Source organism: Gymnoscopelus braueri (genome assembly GCF_963280865.1).
Source record: "Gymnoscopelus braueri genome assembly, chromosome: 1".
In the NCBI taxonomy this organism is placed as follows: domain Eukaryota; kingdom Metazoa; phylum Chordata; class Actinopteri; order Myctophiformes; family Myctophidae; genus Gymnoscopelus; species Gymnoscopelus braueri.
Window position 1 is genome coordinate 1,998,491 of NC_137603.1, and position 23,669 is coordinate 2,022,159.

At 43.4% G+C, this 23,669-nt stretch overlaps 1 protein-coding gene across 1 annotated transcript in view; it reads right to left on the reverse strand.

The window, feature by feature from the left end:
- The window catches only part of mtch2 (mitochondrial carrier homolog 2), a 36,396-nt gene extending 15,385 nt beyond the window's left edge, over positions 1 to 21,011 (reverse strand). Inside the window, exons 1-5 of the mRNA XM_080456362.1 lie at positions 20,873 to 21,011; positions 10,030 to 10,114; positions 5,402 to 5,508; positions 2,780 to 2,803; positions 1,913 to 1,966 (exon numbers count right to left, since the gene is read on the reverse strand). Of these exons, the coding sequence (XP_080312488.1) occupies positions 1,913 to 1,966; positions 2,780 to 2,803; positions 5,402 to 5,508; positions 10,030 to 10,114; positions 20,873 to 20,959 (357 nt within the window). The 5' untranslated portion in view covers positions 20,960 to 21,011. The remainder of the gene's footprint in view (positions 1 to 1,912; positions 1,967 to 2,779; positions 2,804 to 5,401; positions 5,509 to 10,029; positions 10,115 to 20,872) is intronic.
- Positions 21,012 to 23,669: the final 2,658 nt, after the last annotated feature.

Sequence of the window (23,669 nt, forward strand, 5' to 3'; positions counted from 1 at the left end):
AGTGAACCTGGTCTAAGTCACTGGTCACCTACTGTATGTGTGCACGAGGGAATAATGATGGTATAGCGTCTGAAAAGACCTAGACTAGCTTCTTCCCATCTCCCCACTCAGACACAATCTGTCTGTGTGTTGCATTAACAAAGACAAAACCCTAGAGTCCTGCTACGTTTTGCAAAGAGAATAGACAGGAAACAACATGCAGATGTTATTTTAGACTTAATGTACTTTAAACAAAAAAATGTCTACGTTTAAACGACGAGGTAGAGCTGCTAGTAAAACAACAGAAATGACACAAGGAACACAAAGCCAGCAGAGTGTCAAGATGTTCAGATACACATTCCAAAGTCTGTTTGTTCTGGTGGCAACGAACCAAATGGACTCACTATGTTTTAACCCACTCAAGCATCTGTGTCATTTTAACTCTTTCAGTGCCAAGAGTATTTTCATAAAGTACTCCCAAACTGCCAGGAATTTGCGTTTTTTTTAATTTTGTAATTTTGTAATTTTTCATTCAAATAAATGATCTGATTGGGGTTTTAAACCCATAATACAGTTCTACCAGTAGAGAGCAACAAATCGACACATTGATGACCTCGCTGGCTCACTCACCCCCTCCCAAACAGGCTCACGTCATATCCGGTCCTAACCGGATGTTGACATTTTGACAATCGTTGATCAGGCTAAATTACGATGCGATACACGACTACGATGACTGATCGTCACCCAGACCAAAGAGAGTAGACGTGGACCTCTCCGTTCGCTTTTTATACCGTGTGAAAAAAACGTGACTTTCCCTATTCTGGCCGAAAATCACCGGAGAAAAACAACGTGACCCGGAAATGAATTTTTTTTTTTACATCCGGCTCCGGGTGAGTCTGATGTAGTCAGGAAGCGAAAGTGATCATGAAAAATATACAGAATAGCGCGACCACAGTCAAAAGTAAAAACTCGGGATTTCTCGTGCTGGCACTGAGGGTACTCGGGAAAAACTCGGGATATGTCGGGGCGTGGCACTGAGAGAGTTAATATATTTGGCTATTAAAAAATAGCAGATCTACAAGCTCATAGCACGGCTTGCAGATCTGCAATTTTTGAAAAAAATATTGAACGTTTGTGCAAATCTTTGAATATATATAATATTTTTAAAGCGTTTGTAACTCAAATATTTGCTTCTGAGGGGGTCTTTGAACTTGTAGATCTGCTATTTCTGAATAGCCAAAGTATAAGACCATGGTTAAAGTGGTTAAAATCTAAAATGACAGATGTGTTCCAGGTCTTAATGGGTTCATTAGATTCTACAAATTCTGACTAAATCAGTAGTTCTCTACTATTTCGTGTCAAGGACCCCTAAAGTGATATGCATTTGGCCGCGGACCCCCATTGTGTCAGGTACGACCCCCAGAAGGGGGGGGGGGGGGGGGGCAGTGGCTCAGGGGTAGAGTGGCCGGGTAGAGTGAACTGGAAAACCGCAAGGTTCCCAGTTGGATCCCGGGCTGGGGCGCTCCCCTAGAGTTAGTGTGGAAGTGTCCTTGAGCAAGACACTGAACCCCTCACTGCTCCTGATGAGCAGGTTGGTGCCTTGCATGGTTTCCTCCGCCATCGGTGTGTGAATGTGTGTGTGAATGGGTTAATGGCACAATCAATGTAAAGCGCTTTGGATAAAAGCGCTATATAAATATATATAAATGCATTTACCATTTAAATGCACCATTTAGAAGAGAAAATGTGTGTTACAAATTTCCCCCCAAAAATGTATGAAAACGTTGGTTAATATAAAACCTCTAAAAGACATTCTAAGATCCTGCTATAATTTGATCCAACAGTATGTTATGACTCCATATGTTTTAGTTTGACTCCTTTCACTTCCAGTTTTTATTGCATTATGTAAATGATGCTGAAAGCCTGTGTTTACCTCATTGACCACATGGAGCAGGGATCCATCCTCTGGTTTCTGATCTCCTGTTACCTGACATGAAACAAACAAGTAGGCCTGTCACAATTATTACATCATTGCCTAATATCAATTATTTTTGCATAAATGTCACAGTCGTTTCCATGTTGAAAAAATGTCACATTTTCAAATATTAAAAAAATACAGAAATAGCTGATCTACAAGCTCACGTGTCACAAAGTGACATTTATTTTGACATGTATAAAATGATAAAATGTGTCAATCATTTCTTTGTATGTTTAAGTTATTTGTCAAATCTGCCCTGTGCAACTTTATTATGATTATGAAGCCTAGAAGGTAAACAGAAATGTAAATTGTATTTATATGTTCAACACCAAACACACAATAACATATTTAACCGCAATTATTTGAGTGACAATTGTCAACTTAAATGTGTAATGGTGACAGTCCTATACGCAAGAGTAAAACTAAATGTTGTTTTGGCTTCTTCAGACATTGCAGCAGTTAAAAAAAAAGTACGTAAAAAAATAATCACCAACAAAATAATCAATATGTGCAACCCTAGTGGTTTCCATGTCTTAATAACTTGTAGAAAGGCTACAATGTTACCATATGGAGTTATGGCTACAATGTTACCATATGGAGTTATGGCTACAATGTTACCATATGGAGTTATGGCTACAATGTTACCATATGGAGTTATGGCTACAATGTTACCATATGGAGTTATGGCTACAATGTTACCACATGGAGTTATGGCTACAATGTTACCATATGGAGACATACTGGGTCAAACAACCAGTAACAAAGTAATAACTTGCAGGTTCTGAAACTGCATTCAAACAGGAACAAGATGGTTTCACTTACATTAATGTCTCCATCTTGGCATTTCTGTAAAAGAACGTTAGAACATTAATATTTATTAATAGCATTAGAACATGTAAGAGAACGTAGTACATACCATTAGAACATTAATCTTCATTAATAGCATTAGACCATGCAAGAGAACGCTATGAGCTTGTAGATCTGCTATTTTTGAAGAATCTTGAAAATGTGTGCAAATCTATGAATATATATATATTTTTTTTTAAAGGGATATTTTTTGACTCAAATCTTTGCTTCTGGTCGGGGGAGGGTCCCTGGAACAAAACGGGGGTCAAATACATATCTAAAAATGTGTTCTAAATCCTAACAGTATGTTGCTATATCCACCATGTTTAGCTACGATCGGGGGATCCATCATACTGGAGATAAATAACCTGTGTCTGGTTGAAAAGGTTAGATAAATGAAAAATGGCTGGCAGTGTGTGATTATTTATGTATTTACTCTGGCAGTGAATGAGTTAATGGATTTGAATGGATTTCGTTTTTAATAATGGATTAGTTCTATTGACTGTTGCACTCACATACAGTACATATGTACTGTATGTCCTGGCTGACCAGAGGCTGCCTGTCTGTACAGTCTTCTCCTTTATCAGTACAGATAACATTCCTGTTCAAACGGTCTCATGCAAACTAACCTCACTGTGTGTTCATATCATTTACATACTGACACATTCAGACAGAATGATAACCATGTACACCACACTGTTCATTACTGCACCAAACATCAGGCTAGAGGACAGGGAACATCAGGCTAGTGGACAGGGAACATCAGGCTAGAGGACAGGGAACATCAGGCTAGAGGACAGGGAACATCAGGCTAGTGGACAGGGAACATCAGGCTAGTGGACAGGGAACATCAGGCTAGTGGACAGGGAACATCAGGCTAGTGGACAGGGAACATCAGGCTAGAGGACAGGGAACATCAGGCTAGTGGACAGGGAACATCAGGCTAGAGGACAGGGAACATCAGGCTAGAGGACAGGGAACATCAGGCTAGTGGACAGGGAACATCAGGCTAGAGGACAGGGAACATCAGGCTAGTGGACAGGGAACATCAGGCTAGAGGACAGGGAACATCAGGCTAGTGGACAGGGAACATCAGGCTAGTGGACAGGGAACATCAGGCTAGAGGACAGGGAACATCAGGCTAGTGGACAGGGAACATCAGGCTAGTGGACAGGGAACATCAGGCTAGTGGACAGGGAACATCAGGCTAGTGGACAGGGAACATCAGGCTAGTGGACAGGGAACATCAGGCTAGAGGACAGGGAACATCAGGCTAGTGGACAGGGAACATCAGGCTAGAGGACAGGGAACATCAGGCTAGAGGACAGGGAACATCAGGCTAGTGGACAGGGAACATCAGGCTAGTGGACAGGGAACATCAGGCTAGAGGACAGGGAACATCAGGCTAGTGGACAGGGAACATCAGGCTAGAGGACAGGGAACATCAGGCTAGAGGACAGGGAACATCAGGCTAGAGGACAGGGAACATCAGGCTAGAGGACAGGGAACATCAGGCTAGAGGACAGGGAACATCAGGCTAGTGGACAGGGAACATCAGGCTAGTGGACAGGGAACATCAGGCTAGAGGACAGGGAACATCAGGCTAGTGGACAGGGAACATCAGGCTAGTGGACAGGGAACATCAGGCTAGAGGACAGGGAACATCAGGCTAGTGGACAGGGAACATCAGGCTAGTGGACAGGGAACATCAGGCTAGAGGACAGGGAACATCAGGCTAGTGGACAGGGAACATCAGGCTAGAGGACAGGGAACATCAGGCTAGAGGACAGGGAACATCAGGCTAGTGGACAGGGAACATCAGGCTAGAGGACAGGGAACATCAGGCTAGAGGACAGGGAACATCAGGCTAGAGGACAGAGAACATCAGGCTAGTGGACAGGGAACATCAGGCTAGTGGACAGGGAACATCAGGCTAGAGGACAGGGAACATCAGGCTAGAGGACAGGGAACATCAGGCTAGAGGACAGAGAACATCAGGCTAGTGGACAGGGAACATCAGGCTAGTGGACAGGGAACATCAGGCTAGTGGACAGGGAACATCAGGCAAGTGGACAGGGAACATCAGGCTAGAGGACAGGGAACATCAGGGTAGTCCCTGGTAACAAACATGTTGAGATGGGGGTCCGCAGCCAAACACACATCTAAAAATGTTTTCTAAATCCTAACAGTATGTTGCTGTATCAGTGTTGCTCCAACTTTTCCATGTCAAGGACCCCCAAAATGATATGCATTTGGCCAGGAACACCCATCTCAGAATATGTTGTTCCAGGGACCCCCAGAAGCACAGATCGGTTTTTTTAAAATATTGCAGATCTACAAGCTCATAGCACGGCACCCAGTGCTGTGCTATGAGCTTGTAGATCTGCTGTTTTTTTTAATAGCCAAATGGACCCTTACAGGTCTGTGACTCTGAGAGTGTACACATGTAACCAAATGGACCCTTACAGGTCTGTAACTCTGAGAGTGTACACATGGAACCAAATGAAAGTGCATTTACAAGTTATTAAAATAATAATGTAAATTGTACAGTAAGAATATAAAACATTCTGCAACATCAATTCAAAATATGACACGTACCTGCAGAACTCTGCTGTGGACGATGGTCCCAATGGTCCCGGCACACAGTCTGGGAGCCAGGCCATTGAACAGGCCGGCCTTACCGTCCACCTTGGCAATGTGTTTGGCTGGAACACAACAACACAACCACACAACCACACAACACAACCACACAACAACACGACCACACGACCACACAACCACACAACCACACGACCACACGACCACACCACACGACCACACGACCACACAACCACACAACCACACAACCACACAACCACACAACCACACAACAACACAACACACACGACCACACGACCACACGACCACACGACCACACGACCACACAACCACACAATCACACAACCACACAACCACACAACACACACGACCACACGACCACACGACCACACGACCACACGACCACACGACCACACGACCACACAACCACACAACCACACAACCACACAACCACACAATCACACAATCACACAACCACACAACAACACAACAACACAACCACACAACCACACAACAACACAACCACACAACCACACAACCACACAACAACACAACCACACAACCACACAACCACACAACAACACACAGTCAGAGCTGGCCTGGACATCAATGTTATATCAATTTTGATTGAATATTTTATTAGGCAAAACATGTAAAACAGCAGAGTTAGAGTTACATTTAAAATCCTTTGAAAAAGGTCCTTGCGGTCTCGTTTCCAACCACGTCCTTGGCAACTGCCCACAAAACGTTCGGAAACTTAACTTAACGGTTGATTATTTCTCCCCTTTAATAATACCAACTGGTATTGTGTTTTATATCATTCTTATTGTTGATTAGTCACCTTTACAACGAGATACAGCTTGTAAGGATCGGGGATTCGTGGAATGAGCAACACAGCTAAACGTGTGGGTAGCGCCTCCCCCCCCCCCAAAGATTTGCCAAAATCCCTCAGTATGTTTCTGTTGGTAATCTCTCTCGTTTTGAGTGACCTGCCAGCACACACCTGCTGGGAGGGTGTGTGTCAGTCACAGGTGTGTGTGACTGACTGGCACCTGAACATGGGTTCTGATACTTTGTTGAGTTATTGTGTTTATGCTCCCAAGCAGCAACACTGCCTCCATGGAAAGATGCCACGTTTGTCCCTTCAGGAGCCGTGCAATAGAATAAGTGGAAGCTGGTGTTCCGTTATGCAGAGTGACAGCATTATTTGGTGTCAGCCAGAGAAAAATAAACTGTTGGGATTTATTTGTAGAATCCCCTGTAGACAGACGACCCCCCCCCCTCCTCTTTTTTGTACGTATTTTTTATTTCCTCATGCTTTTTTTGTATATAATTTTTATTTTTCCATGCTCCCCCCCCCCACTTTTTTTGTACATATTTTTGTATTTTTTCATGCTTTTTTTTTTTTACATAGTAGTATTTTTTCTGTATTATCTGTATTTTCATGCTGATTTTTGAACTGTTTGGTTGCTACTATATATGTCTATGAAATTAATTCAAGGACCCCAACGGAAACAAGTCCGCAAGGACTTTTTTGGCCGGACCTTTTAGACAAAAGCATTATAAATGTAACTGTGTTGCTGTCAATCAATCAATCCTCCAGAAGCAAAGATTTGAGTTAAAAATGTTCGCTTAAAATATATATATATTCAAAGATTTGCACAAATAAAAAAAAATAGCAGATCTACAAGGCACTCAGTGCCGCGCTATGAGCTTGTATATCTGCTTTTTTTTAATAGCCAAATAAATCTAAAATGACACAGATGGTAAATGGTAAATGGTATTTATTAAATATAGTATATCATATAATTAAATATAAAGTAAAAACAAAGCACAGAAAAAAATGTTTAATGGTCATGATTCACCAGGACCCTGGATGGCTTGATTCTACGCTTAAAATAATTGATATAAATATTTTTGGAGACGTCAATGGGAAAAATGCATTGACTATTTTGAAGTGGAACCAGAAAATGGCCGTAAATGGTGCATTTATATATATTTATATAGCGCTTTTATCCAAAGCGCTTTACATTGATTGTGCCATTAACCCATTCACACACACATGCAAACACCGATGGCGGAGGAAACCATGCAAGGCACCAACCTGCTCATCGGGAGCAATTAGGGGTTCAGCGTCTTGCTCAAAGGACACTTCTACACTAACTCTAGGGGGGCGCCCCAGCCCGGGATCGAACTGGGAACCTTGCGGTTTTCCAGTTCACTCTACCCGTCCACTCTACCCCTGAGCCACTGCCGCCCCATATCAGATGCGTTCCCGGACCGAAAGAGTTAACTCCATTCCAGCAGGTCCAGGAGGCTGTATTGTTAATCATCTGTTCTGTCATAAAGTCATTAAAGTGACGTGGGGCTCACTGGGTCGGTTCAGGACAGACATGCTGTTTGTTTATTTATGGCCCACATTTAGTCAAAAGGTCAAGATCACAGAGCAGGCTGAGCTCTCTGCTCATAGGGGCAGAGCTGCGGCGGCCATTTTCTGGTTCCACTTCAAAATAGTCAATGCATTTTTCCCATTGACATTTCCAAAAATATTTATATCAATTATTTTAAGCGTAGAATCAAGCCATCCAGGATCCTGGTGAATCATGACCATTAAACATTTTTTTCTGTGATTTGTTTTTACTTTATATTTAATTATATGATACTATATTTAACACATTGGGTGCCAGAGGTTTATTAAAATATTATACGTTGAGTGCCTGCATTTCTTCCATCCACTTGCGTTATACGTTTCGTGCTGTTGAAGCCCCGACGCGGAAGTGCATGTAAACAAAGTGTGCGTGCGAGACGGCGGAGGTCCCGACTAACGCCTGGAACAATAATATTTCCAACGCGATCCTCCATTGCAGCGTGATCGCCGATCGGAAACGGCTCGTTTCCACCACGTTAAAAAGAAATGGAGATATTAAGCTTTTAGTCAAGGAGATAACATTGAAAACGCCGACCGGAAGGATTTTTGACATGGAGCCAGATCCAGCCTCTTCTTCTCAGAAACTCCTTGGGTGATGTCAAAGTTTCGTTTTAGCGCCCCACGTGGGCCACTCGTATAAAAATAGAATTGGGTCAAAAACGGTCCGGACCGTTTTCGGCACTTCTCGTTTGGATCCTCAAAAACGGTCCGGACCGTTTATGGCACTCGATGTGTTAATAAATACCCTTTGTTTTGCCGTTTTGAAACACGTTTTTTCACAGAATCAAACATTTTATGGTCATGATTCACCAGGACCCTGGATGGCTTGATTCTACGCTTAAAATAATTGATATAAATATGTTTGGAAATGTCAATGGGAAAAATGCATTGACTATTTTGAAGTGGAACCGGAAAATGGCCGCCACTGCTATGCCCTATAGGGGCAGAGCAGTGGCGGCCATTTTGTGGTGCCGCAGATCGAAAGCCCATTAATTTTTATTTTTTTTTCGAAAATATTTTTATTATTTATTTTAAGACTGGAAACAAGCTATCCAGACTCCTGGTGAATCAAAACTGGCAGAGATAAATGTATTTTTATAAATCTAATGACGTTAGTCCGGACGGGCTGGAATGTGTTTAGATCACGTGATTTCCGGGTGTATTCTTCTTCGGGATCTTCCTAGGATCAGTTACAGGTTGCGGAAGAGCGCCCTCTATCGTCATCACTGAAAACACCAAATGACGTCTATGGAAGTCAACGGCAGTCAACGTGTTGAAAAAAACCTCCTGCCTTCATGGAGAAACAGCCAGCAGTCTTCCGGTTTGGATTAGTTTGCTCTGTATTTGATGCTTGTGTGTGTTTTAACTGTGTTTTCATGTTTTCGTTCTGTGCAGCACAACAGGGGCCGTTTTTAAATGTGCTTTATGAATTATTATTTCTATTCATAATATTATGTTCCAATGTCGGTTGCTAAAAACAATTGTGCCAATATCGGCAGTTTGTCAAAGAAGGCTACATTAAGAAGGAGAGGACAACGTGCTACGCCATAAACCACAGACGCACAGAGATATAAGACTGGAGCCGGAAGTTCAATGGAATGCATTGAAGTCAATGAGAGACATCTGTACTCTCTCAAGAGTTGCATCAGCCATTAACCCATTGAGACCTGAGGCAGATTAAAAAAAACTCTTGATTATGCAGGCTAAAACTCTTGATTATGTGGGCTAAAACTCTTGATTATGCGGGCTCAAACTCTTGATTATGCGGGCTCAAACTCTTGATTATGCGGGCTCAAACTCTTGATTATGCAGGCTAAAACTCTTGATTATGCGGGCTAAAACTCTTGATTATGCGGCTAAAACTCTTGATTATGCCGGCTAAAACTCTTGATTATGCGGGCTAAAACTCTTGATTATGCAGGCTAAAACTCTTGATTATGCGGGCTAAAACTCTTGATTATGCGGGCTAAAACTCTTGATTATGCGGGCTAGGGGAGAACGGATGGGAGCCATGTTTTTTGGCACAGTGATCTATAAGGATTCCTTCTCAGAATCACTGTGAGTGATTCCAGAGCTGCTCCAGCCCCTCCTGGGTGGAAAAAAAACAAAAAAGACTGAAAACACGGTTCAGACCGTGTTTGGCACCCGATGTGTTAATTGCCGTAAACTATCGTTTTTTTCTTTTTCTTTTCACACTCACCGTAGGCGAACAGTCCAGGTAGCTGGTACACCTGTCTGCCAAACAGGTTCCTACCCATAGAGGGAGGTAGAGGCTCATGTCCCACCTGGAGACACAGACACAACACAAATACATGATTTAATACGTTAAAACACAACATAAACATCCTTTAAAGAGACTACACCATGAATTTTTACTTTTTCTTCTTTTGTGTGTGTTTTTGGTCTCCCCTACCTCTCTCTTCTATCCCAAAAAATACCCCAGTTTGAACACTCAGGCTTTCACAGCAAATCTGGGGTTTTCTGTAAATTGGTCTCAAAACAGACCAAACTGATTTGGCCCCGAAAGTGACGTCACTAGTGGTACAATCCCTCCTGTTTTTCAGTTCCAACTTGGAAAAAAAAATATATATATATTACATTTTTTTGTTAAACTTTTTCCACACAGAACCAGGAGATCACATGTATACAAACTGGCTCAATAGCGCCCCGTGCCAAACAGGACAATGTGGTATTGCAGGTGAAAGTGCTTTATAAGCCAGAGAGAAGTTAGTTAGAATGAGTTTATCTGAGGCTTGATTTAGGCTCAAACCTTTTGAAAAACGTTTGAGGGACATAAATAATATGATATTAAATATTATTTTTTAATTCATGGTTTCGATCCCTTAACACATTAATTCAGCTGTTGCCTGCCAAAGACATTTAAAAACGTCCTGAAAAAAAAATCTAAAAAGATTCTCTAATTATTTAGTATTGACACTTATTCGATATTCCAAACGAATAAGGAGATAACAATTTCCAAAGATTTGCTGCTCCATCCACTTCAATGTTAAAATTCAAACGGACAAACAATTCACAATGTTTTTTGGTTTGAAACTACTGGTTTTGAGCTATTTTCAAACATCAAACACCACATGACAACAAGGTCATAATGACCTCGTTGACATTTGTGAAACCACACCTGAATCTCATCTGTGATTAGAAACCATCTGGGGATCAATCATACTGGAGAAAAATATTCTGTGGCTATGCGAAAAGGTACCAAAATCGTTCAAAACCCTGGCAGAGGCTACAGACTGTTCTGAAAAAACTCTGGCAGTCAATGTGTTAAAAAGGGATAGTTCACCCCAAAATGACTTTTTTCCTATCGTTTGGTCACCCAATGGAGACTTGAATTCATGGATATTGTTTTAGTTTGTTTTGTCTCATTCATGAGACAATACTTTGCTGACCAGCGGAGGTTCCGGTAGGAGACACAAAGAGTCTCCTTTGTGTCTCCTACCGGAACCACTGCCTACCGGTCCGTTGGTCATCAAATCATTGTCTTAGGAATGAGACAAAAAAAACTAAAGAATATCCGTGAATTCAAGTGACTAATACATAGGGTGAATTATCCCTTTAGTACGTTAAAACACAAACATGTCAACCTGAGATAGACAGTATAGAGACTATTATCTGCCGTATCGGTATTGATCGGAATCGGATCTGTTTGGATGCTGATCCATCATTTTGGGGTCCAAAATGCATATTATTATTTTTTGCATATACTGTCGCTCCGTATTTCAACTTTTTTGTCACACAAAAGTAGCAAAAATAACAGATCTACAAGCTCAAAATGCGTTTTGAGCTTGTAGATCTGCTATTTTTGCTATTTTTTAAATTGGAATCCAGATCTATTTTTGTGCAATTTTTTTATTGGAATCCTGAAAAGCATTTTTATTTTAGTTATACTTATGTTAACTTTATGAACCTAAATACAGATACATTGGACATAAAAAAGACAATAGAATGTTAATACTAGTCATTAAGCTACTTATATAGACTGAAGTCATTAAAGAGGGTCATGTTTACATGTTATGAACCATAACAGCTGAAATCAATAATATAATCACTATTCTGATATTAACCTGTGGGCCGCATTAAGTGAAGGTGGGGGCCGCATGTGGCCCCCGGGCCGCAAGTTGCCCATGTATGGTCTAGAGCAGGGGTCTTCAACAGGGGGTCCGGGACCCCTAGGGGGTCCTCAGAGTTACTACAGGGCGTCCGCCAAATCTTGGTGTGACAGGATTATTATTTTGACCTTAACCACTTGAACCCTAGCATCCCTTTTCTGAGGAGAACTTTGGCCAAAAATAGCAGATCTACAAGCTCACAACGAGCTTGTAGATCGGCTATGAAAGAAACCCCCCCGTGAAACCCCCCGCAGTGAAAGAAACCCCCCGTGATTACCGACGATCAGGGGATTGATCACACTGGAGATAAATATTCTGTGCACGCAGCCAGAAATAAGTCCGGCAGCGAAATAGTTAATGGGGTTAATCCATAGAGTTAAAAATAATAGAGAGGGCACCCGAAATCCCCTCCCATCCACTTGCATTGAGTTGCTCACCCAGCGCATGAAGCCAATTCACCTCTTCTTACGGGTTGTAAAGTGTGATGGGCGTAGCCTATTTGGGGCCACTGTGACACGTTCTGCGTCACAGAAGTGACGCGTTTTACGTCACAGAGGCGTTTTACGTCACAGAGGCGTTTTACGTCACAGAGGCGTTTTACGTCACAGAGGCGTTTTACGTCACAGAGGAGTTTTACGTCACAGAGGCGTTTTACGTCACAGAGGCGTTTTACGTCACAGAGGCGTTTTACGTCACAGAGGCGTTTTACGTCACAGAGGCGTTTTACGTCACAGAGGCGTTTTACGTCACAGAGGCGTTTTACGTCACAGAGGCGTTTTACGTCACAGAGGCGTTTTACGTCACAGAGGCGTTTTACGTCACAGAGGAGTTTTACGTCACAGAGGCGTTTTACGTCACAGAGGCGTTTTACGTCACAGAGGCGTTTTACGTCACAGAGGCGTTTTACGTCACAGAGGCGTTTTACGTCACAGAGGCGTTTTACGTCACAGAGGCGTTTTACGTCACAGAGGCGTTTTACGTCACAGAGGCGTTTTACGTCACAGAGGCGTTTTACGTCACAGAGGCGTTTTACGTCACAGAGGCGTTTTAAGTCACAGAGGCGTTTTACGTCACAGAGGCGTTTTACGTCACAGAGGCGTTTTACGTCACAGAGGCGTTTTACGTCACAGAGGCGTTTTACGTCACAGAGGCGTTTTACGTCACAGAGGCGTTTTACTTCACAGAGGCGTTTTACGTCACAGAGGCGTTTTACGTCACAGAGGCGTTTTAAGTCACAGAGGCGTTTTAAGTCACAGAGGCGTTTTACGTCACAGAGGCGTTTTACGTCACAGAGGCGTTTTACGTCACAGAGGCGTTTTACGTCACAGAGGCGTTTTACGTCACAGAGGCGTTTTACGTCACAGAGGCGTTTTACGTCACAGAGGCGTTTTACGTCACAGAGGCGTTTTACGTCACAGAGGCGTTTTACGTCACAGAGGCGTTTTACGTCACAGAGGCGTTTTACGTCACAGAGGCGTTTTACGTCACAGAGGTGTTTTACGTCACAGAGGAGTTTTACGTCACAGAGGCGTTTTACGTCACAGAGGCGTTTTACGTCACAGAGGCGTTTTACGTCACAGAGGTGTTTTACGTCACAGAGGAGTTTTACGTCACAGAGGTGTTTTACGTCACAGAGGTGTTTTACGTCACAGAGGTGTTTTAAGTCACAGAGGTGTTTTACGTCACAGAGGTGTTTTACGTCACAGAGGAGTTTTACGTCACAGAGGTGTTTTACGTCACAGAGGCGTTTTACGTCACAGAGGCGTTTTACGTCACAGAGGCGTTTTACGTCACAGAGGCGTTTTACGTCACAGAGGTGTTTTACGTCACAGAGGAGTTTTACGTCACAGAGGAGTTTTACGTCACAGAGGCGTTTTACGTCACAGAGGTGTTTTACGTCACAGAGGAGTTTTACGTCACAGAGGTGTTTTACGTCACAGAGGTGTTTTACGTCACAGAGGTGTTTTACGTCACAGAGGAGTTTTACGTCACAGAGGCGTTTTACGTCACAGAGGTGTTTTACGTCACAGAGGCGTTTTACGTCACAGAGGCGCGCGGCCCCGTGCGCAAGCTTGTGCGCAAGCTCGTGAGTCGAGCCCATTGGTCGAAACAGTTTTCGCTCGTACATTGTGCAGTGGCCCCGTCCGTTTAAGCTGCAGTACCTACGAATGGCCAGCATGTCCATTTCGCTTCAATGCAACCACTGGGTTCTGGGGGCTTGGGTTAATCAGCTGAGAGATTTGATGTGGGGGCCAAAGGTCACCCGTAATAATAATGAAGATAAGATACAAACCGTACCGATCACCTTCGGTGAAACTCAGGTTTAACCCATTAAGACCAGGAACGCATCTGTGTCATTTTTTGGGGATATTCTTTGGGATATTCAAAAAACAGCAGATCTACAAGCTCATAGTGCGGCACCGAGTGCCGCGCTATGAGCTTGTAGATCTGCTATTTTTAAAAAATCGTGAAAAATGTGAAAAAAAACATTTGTAACTCAAATCTTTGCTTCTGAGGAGAGGATTCTACATATCTATCTATAACATTATTCTATCTTCTAATCTAAATCCTAGCAGTTTTTTGAAAAAGCATAATTTGCTATACTATCAGTGGTTCTCAAATATGATGTGGCCGCGGACCCCCATCTCAAAATATTGTGTTCCAGGGACCCCCAGAAGTTGTAAGAGAGTAAAAAATGTTCGCTTTAAAAAAAATATATATAATTCAAAAGATTTGCACACATTTTCACGATTTTTCTAAAATAGCAGATCTACAAGCTCACAGCGCGGCACTCGGTGCCGCGCTGTGAGCTTGTAGATCTGCTGTTTTTGAATAGCCAAAGAAATCTTACAATGACAGAGATGCGTTCCCGGTCTTAATGGGTTAACAGCAGTAAGAATGAAACTGAAACTTGACTTTAGATTCTCACTCTAGGGCGGTGGCTCACAAACTGGGGGTCGGCCAGGGGGGGGGGGGGTCCCCAGATAATGAGCTTAATGTGCAACATAGTTTTCTCACTCAACAGTAAACAAACCAACATACAGTGTAAGTGTATATACAGGGTATCTGCACATTTATAAAGTGACAATTTCATGACTTTTAAGACCTTTTTAACACCAACTTGGGTTAATGTGCGGTGCACATAACTTTTTAGGTCTAGTACTCAGAAGAGCACCTGGAGATGTGACTTGGTGCGCACCAAAAAACGGTCCCGTGCCGTTTTGTCAACGGGGGGGGGGGGGGGGGGGGGTGCTGCACGAGAGAAAAGGACGGTGCCCACCGGCTGTTTTTATCCGTCAGATTGGGACGTTCACGGTCATTTTTGCACCATTACGGTGCGTTCATCATCGGTGACGAGTGCCTCTAACAGCCGCTGCTGGCTGCGTGCACGCAGCGAGGCAATGCGAGCCGAGGCGATGCGAGACACTCACACAATCACGTGCAGCATGCGTCCTCTCCCTGTCTGTGAGTGTGGCTTCAGGAAGTAAATTCCTAGCCTCGATCTCCAGGCTTTTATTTTTTTGTTTTGCTAAAAAAAAAAAGCTTGGAAATTCCTGTCCCAGCTGTTGGTACGCAAAAGCGCCTCTCGTCGTCTGATGTGCCGCGCATTATTTATTTTGGGTGCGCGCATGCGCACCAGTTATGTGCACCCCTGTTAATGTGTCCTTGAGCAAAACGCACGCCTGCCCGCCTGTGAATGGGTGAATATTATGCACATTGTAAAGGAGCTATGTAAATATATATTATTATATATATATATAAATGCACTATTTACCATTCATATACAGGTAAATACAACTAGAGAATGTACAACAAAGCCTATGTTGATAAACGGTGCATTTCTATGGAGCCTTAATCACAAAGCACTACAAAGTGCATCACATTCTCACACTCAAAAGAGATGTGATGTCCGATGTCCCCCCCCCCCCCCCCCCGGCACCCACACTACTGAAAACAGTTGATCTACAAGCTCACAAAGTCATATGTCACAAAGTGCGACGCAACTGAGCTTGTAGATCTGCTATATTCACTACAACTAACTCATCATTATTCCTCATTTTCTTCCCAACTTGGTTATGGCTGAAGCAGGCTTTGCATGATGGGTAATGTAGTGAGACACTGTGTTCTCTCTCTCCCACGCACACGCACACACACACACACACACACACACACACACACACACACACACAGCAAAGTAATCCATGAATATAGTTGTACTATAAAATATCCCGTTGTATTTTTATACAACTACATTCTGCCAAGCCTGGGAAAAGACGCGCTGTGATTGGCCAGGAGTCAGGAAGTGCGCCTCCTCTTAATATGGCGGCCACGATACAGACGCCCCGGAGTCTAGAGGAGGAGTCTAGCTTTATATGTCTATAGAGGAGGAGTCTAGCTTTATATGTCTATATGATGCAAAGCACCAACCTGCTCTCATCAGGAGCAGTGGGGGGTTCAGTGTCTTGCTCAAGGACACATGGACAGTAGGGTGACGTCCTCTTTTTTACCCGGACACGTCCTCTTTTAGGGGGCTGTCTGGCCTGTCCCGGGGGTTTTATAAAATCCTTCAAATGTCCAGGGTTTTGAGAGTTTGGGTAGGGTCAGGTGTACTGTATCTGTGTGTCAGTAGGGGGGGGGGGGGGCGTATCCTAGCAACAATGAAAGCGCTAACTCTCATTGGTCGTGTCACGAGTAAATGAGCCAATTATGAACAAACTCTCAGACGCCAGAATCCTAGTGTTGCCATGTCCGCTTATTTACCGCAACTTCTGGACAAGATTTGGCTTGTTTTTGGAGGTGTGTTTCCTTATTTCTCTCACGAGACTTGGCAACACTGCTGACGGGCTGCACGCACACAGTGACAGCAACATCGCGCTGCCTGTCATTCATTCATTGAAAAAAACTCTGACATCTACACTTCATGGATACATTTTTTGTACCGGATTAACCAAATTAAGGTAACAAAAAAATACCAAAAAGTAACAAAGTAAAAAAAGAACGCATGCCCTGGGAACACATGTGCATGCGTGAAGTGTCCTCTTTTTGGGAATTCAGAATATGGTCACCCTAAAGGTCCTTACACACCGGGGCGATTTTTTCGTGCGAATAATACGCTTTTTTTAAAAACCTTATAAAGTCAATGCAAGCGTACATGGCGCGAAAAAGCGGAAAAGCTAAGCGAAAAAGCGTCTTTTAATTATTCGGAACGAGTCCGAATTTTGCGTATATTCGCACATTCGCCGTGTGTAACCGCCTTAAGACAGGTACATGGACAGTAATCTCTCAAGAACAGATTCCGAGCTGCGCTACTGTATCTGTCGGGAGCCTGTTCAGAGCGCGTCAACAGTGGCCTACAAGTGGGCGTGCCTTAGATCAGGAAGCGGGCCGCGCTTTACCCAATCAAATGTAGTGGTGGGCGGGATTTACATCTGTGCCTTCGCTTCCCACCGGAAACAAACCCAAACTCATTTAACAACAGCGTCCTCGAAGCCGACAAAACCACAGAAAGATATTCACATTTTAACTTGCTCTTTCATCATAGAAACAAGTGGGCTTATAACCAGAACCATACATGTTCTTGGTTCACTAAATGGTGTTAGTGTTCCGTGGAGAAATATTGTCAGTGGGAATGAAAACATAGTCGCACCACCGGAAGTGGAGGGCTGAGGGCCAAACCCCGGTTTCCAGCTGCATAGGTCTAGTTAATTTCCCCCCCCAGAGTCAAATGCAAAAGTGAAAAACACTGGGGGCGCTGTTTTTCCATTTTTTTGACAATGGGTTCCCAGATGTGAACTGCCTTTTCCCATACTGTTGAAGCACAAGGGGGCAAAGGCTGGCGGGCTATGTTAGTGCAGTGAGTGGCAGTTGGGGCAAACGCAGTCCCCACAACATCATTTACGATTCTGTGCCTATCGGTACATAACTCGGACGGCGCTTAGTCGACTAGCAGACCATCGGTCGGTCGTCGCGGGCACTCGCGCCTGGAGGCGCTCGGGCTCGACTCCTCGGCCTCAAGGTCTGCTGAGTCGGCGCGCCTCCGTCATGGTCCAAAACTATACTTTATCGGCGAAAAAAAGTAGTCCGCGGTTGTTTGAAAAAGTATTGTCCCAAGCAGGAATCGAACCCGGACTCCCAGAGGTAGTGGATCGGTAGTCCAATGATTAACGAGGTGCGCCACTGAGGCCGGTGCTAAGATTGGGTATTTGGGCTGTATTAGAATGTGACGTCCTAACTCTTCTAATGTAGAGGAAAGAAGTCCCCGCCCGCGCGCCCGCCCAATAGGGGGAAACAGTATGGGAAAAGGCAGTTCGCTTCCCAGATTGCATGGACAGTTACATGGAACCAGGAAGCTCTCTGACATTGTGACCTTATGTCTACATAGGGCTGTCACCATGACAACATTTAAGTTGACGTTTAATTGTCACACAAATAATTGCGATTAACGACTTAGTTTTTGACGTTGAACACTGGGACGTAGGAACGTAGAACACTGGGACGTAGGAACGTAGGACACTGGGACGTAGGAACGTAGGACACTGGGACGTAGGAACGTTGAACACTGGGACGTAGGAACGTTGAACACTGGGACGTAGGAACGTTGAACACTGGGACGTAGGAACGTAGGACACTGGGACGTAGGAACGTAGGACACTGGGACGTAGGAACGTAGAACACTGGGACGTAGGAACGTAGGACACTGGGACGTAGGAACGTAGGACACTGGGACGTAGGAACGTTGAACACTGGGACGTAGGAACGTTGAACACTGGGACGTAGGAACGTAGAACACTGGGACGTAGGAACGTAGGACACTGGGACGTAGGAACGTAGAACACTGGGACGTAGGAACGTAGGACACTGGGACGTAGGAACGTAGGACACTGGGACGTAGGAACGTTGAACACTGGGACGTAGGAACGTAGGACACTGGGACGTAGGAACGTTGAACACTGGGACGTAGGAACGTAGGACACTGGGACGTAGGAACGTAGGACACTGGGACGTAGGAACGTTGAACACTGGGACGTAGGAACGTAGGACACTGGGACGTAGGAACGTAGGACACTGGGACGTAGGAACGTTGAACACTGGGACGTAGGAACGTTGAACACTGGGACGTAGGAACGTTGAACACTGGGACGTAGGAACGTTGAACACTGGGACGTAGGAACGTTGAACACTGGGACGTAGGAATTTGAAAAAATAGCCTTTTAGGCTTTGTAATAAAAAAAAATTCACTTGACAGATTTAATCATTAAAAAAAACCCGTTAAAATAGCAGAAATAGCTGATCTACAAGCTTACAACACATGACGTGTTGTAAGCTTATAGATCTGCGTTTTCTGCCTTTTTCAATGTATCAATGTATGATTATTATTACACTTACAGTAAAGTAATTCTGGACCAAATGTCATATCAGACCAATTAATGTCTAACGATAAAAACACATTCTCACTGATCACGGATATCTGTGTTACAGTAAATAACAGTCTATCAACAGTGAATATTATGAGTAAATACAACCTATAAATAATTAGACTATTTACAATGTAGCATTTAGACTAACTCTACTCTATCAGAGACACTTCACAGGAAACCATCTGTCTACACAATACTGTACTTAAGTACAGTACTTGAGTAAATGTACTTAGTTACCTAGTTAACACCACTGGTCTTATCAACAGTGAATATAATGAGAAATACAGGTTTGGTAATAATAATAATAACAACAACAACAATAATTAATAATAATAATAAAACAATAAACATCAATGTCATTCAGCTGAATGTCAACTATAACTACAATGACGTTTAATGACGTCAAACCCTGTCACGTGATCGATTAATTTGATCGATTTACAACAAGTACACAACAACGGAAGTGATCACACACACACACACACACACACGCACACGCACACACACACACACACCTAGCTTAGCTTAATTAGCACGTTAGCCTAGCTTAAAGCTAACGCTCCAGGCTATAGCAGCCGTGACCATCCATCCATAGAACCGACCACTGCTAGCTTGATGTGGCCGGGATCTGAGCCTCTCTGCCCGGCGTGACTCGGCCCTGTGGCACCGCTAAGTGTGTCTGTGTGTCTGTGTCTGTGTGTGTGTGTGTGTGTGTGTGTGTGTGTGTGTGTGTGTGTGTGTGTGTGTGTGTGTGTCTGTGTGTGTGTGTGTTAGCTGTAGTATACAACCCTCGTAGACGTATTTATGATTCTGACGTTTTCAATCTACGAGAGTTGTAGGGTTCACGCCCCATGGACACATGGACTTTCTGCACTATGCCCCGTAGACACTCCAAACATTGTACAAAATGAAAATAAAGGCGCTTACCGCCGAGCCCCAAATGTTAACTGGGTCTACGGAGTAGTAGTTTAATGTAATAATCCATATCTTTCAATAAAGAAGTGTTTTAATGCCGTCTGTGGCCGATTCTGTCGGAAGTTCCCAATGGGCGGTAGTGACGGGAAGTGAGGGGGCGCATCCGGTGTGAAACCCGGAATTACACTAAATGTAAACAGGAAGTAAACGAGGGTGAAAAAATGGCGTTCGGCCACAGACTGCATTAAAACACTTCTTTATTGAAAGATATGGATTATTACATTAAACTACTACCCCGTAGAGCCAGTTAACATTTGGGGCTCGGCGGTAAGCGCCTTTATTTTCATTTTGTACAATGTTTGGAGTGTCTACGGGGCATAGTGCAGAAAGTCCATGTCTCCATGGGAAGTGAACCCTACAACTCTCGTAGATTGAAAACGTCAGAATCATAAATACGTCTACGAGGGTTGTATACTACAGCTATGTGTGTGTGTGTGTGTGTGTGTGTGTGTGTGTGTGTGTGTGTGTGTGTGTGTGTGTGTGTGTGTGTGTGTAGGGGGTCCGCGGGGGGGGTCCCTACCTGCACCAGGACCTTGATGTACATGAGGGGGTGAGAGAGGACGGTGAGGCCGGAGCCCAGGAGAACCTGACCACACGTGTCCGCCATGACGATCTACACACTCTGAACTACACACACACACCACACACTGTGACCTACACACACACACACACACTCTGCTGTGTGACGTCATCAACCACAGCGCGTCATTATAGCACTTCCGGTGGACGATCTCTTCAGAATAAGAGTTCACTCATGCCAAGGACCCCTAAATTAATTTACATTTGGGCGCGGACCCCCATCTGAAGATGTTTTAGAAGCAAAGATTTGTGTTTAAAAATGTACGTAATGTATTGTAATTATATTCAAAGATTTGCACACATTTTCAAGATTTTTTCAAAAATAGCAGATCTACAAGCTCATAGCGCGGCACTCGGTGCCGCGCTATGAGCTTGTAGATCTGCTATTTTTGAATAGCCAAAACTAAGTGGTTAAAATGATTGTGACGTTATGTTAACTCATTTTGCTGGGGACCCCCTGGTGGTACCCCTCCCCGCCCCGCCCCAAGGACCACTGGTGGTCCCCGGACCACTGGTTGAGAACCAATGCTCTAGACTATAAAGAAGCCATTGAAACCATGATTGAAACACAACTCATTCGCACATTAAAACTATAACTTCATTTGCAACATGATGAACCTTTACAAAGACATACATTATAAATGTATTTTTTTTCTTTTCTTATTTTGAAGGCAGCCAGAGATCTTTTATTTTGATAGCTGAAGAACCGGATGTCCTGTAGTTGATGACGGAACTGTGCTGCTGAGGGCTGAGTGGCTGGTTGCCACGTTCTGACACAGAGAGACAAATAAGGAACCAAGTCGGTCCGCTGGCCATCAAATTATTGTCTTAGGAATGACTCTGAGACAAAAACAAAAATAATAATCGATGGAGAGAAAAAGTCATTTTGAGGGTGAATTAACCCTTTGAGAGACTATATACATATATGTATATATATACAAGTCCAAATAAACTACACTTTATAGAGCATCGCAGTTCCCGCCCCTTCCGGGTTCCACCGCAAAATAGTCAATGCATTTTTCCCATTGACATTTCCAAACATATTTATATCAATTAATTTAAGCGTAGAATCAAGCCATCCAGGGTCCTGGTGAATCATGACCATAAAACGTTTTATTCTGTGATTTTTGTTGTTGTTGAAAACGGCAAAACAAAGGGTATTTATTAAATATAGTATATCATATAATTAAATATAAAGTAAAATAAATCACAGAAAAAAAACGTTTTATGGTCATGATTCACCAGGACCCTGGATGGCTTGATTCTAGGCTTAAATTAATTGATATAAATATTTTTGGAAATGTCAATGGGAAAAATGCATTGAGTATTTCCTTCCGGCACCAGGAAAAACCAGGAAGTGGGCGGGAACTGCGATGCTCTATTAACAGGACCAAATAAACTACACTTTATTAACAGGACCAAATAAACACAACCCGCAATTATCAATATTTACAAGACATTTTTTACCGAAAGAAAAGCCCAAAGTCGCTTGTAATAAGCAGACATGGCAACACAATGTTATGGGGTTGCTGTATATTTGCCACGGCACGGGCCACTAGCGCCACCTGCCGCTCTGGAGGGGAGCAGCAGGTCAGCCTTAAAGGGATATTTAACTTTTTTTCTGTCGATTAGTCACCCCATGTGGAGACTTGAATGAATGGATATTTCTTTGTTTTGGCCGCATTCCTAAGCCAATCATTTTGGGGGTGAACTATCCCTTTAATGCCCTAAAGATCATTACAAGGTCCTAATGCCAAAGAAAATATTTCAAGAAATAGAAAATAAAGGTTCTTATTTATATGACCAATCAAATTATGTTATTTTGATGCGTTATAATAATTAACCACTTATAAACCCCATATGGGTAACCGGAGTCCCTCAGGGCTCAGTAGGCCTACTGTGTCTTTTCTGTTTTGTGTTATTGTGAGGAAAGCTTTTGCTGAAAATAGCCGATCGACAAGCTCACAATGTGACGCGACGCGTCGCGTTGCGAAACTTGTCGATCTGCTATTTTCAGTAGTGTGAGATATGAAGAAAATAAAAATACGATTTGACCATAACATTTGTCAAGATTTGTCAAAATGTTGTGATTGATTGATGCTTTATTTTTATGAAAGGTGTTTTGTGTATAAATGTCCAAACCCCCCCCTCTCTCTCTGTCTGTCTGTCTGTCTGTCTGTCTGTCTGTCTGTCTGTCTGTCTGTCTGTCTGTCTGACTGACTGACTGACTGACTGACTGACTGTCTGTCTGTCTGTCTGTCTGTCTGTCTGTCTGTCTGTCTGACTGACTGACTGACTGACTGACTGTCTGTCTGTCTGTCTGTCTGTCTGTCTGTCTGTCTGTCTGTCTGTCTGTCTGTCTGTCCGTCTCCCCCCCCCTCTCTCTCTCTCTCTCTCTCTCTCTCTCTCTCTCTCACTCAGTTGTCCAGGTGCCCAGATGTCCCTAGTGGCCAGATGTCACCACAGGGGGGGGGGGGGGGGGTGGGGCGTTCATATACAATACATTCTAATACAGTGGTTCTCAAACCTTTCTGACTGCAACATTTTGCATGTATAATAAAAATAATAACAAATAATAATGATAATAATAATTTACAGCTCATATTTAAGCTGTGGTGCACATATGGTTAAATGCATATAAGGAAACACTGACTTGAACCCTAGCATCCCTATATTATTCTGAGGAGAACATTCAACGAAAATAGCAGATCTACAAGCTCTGCGATGCATTGTGAGCT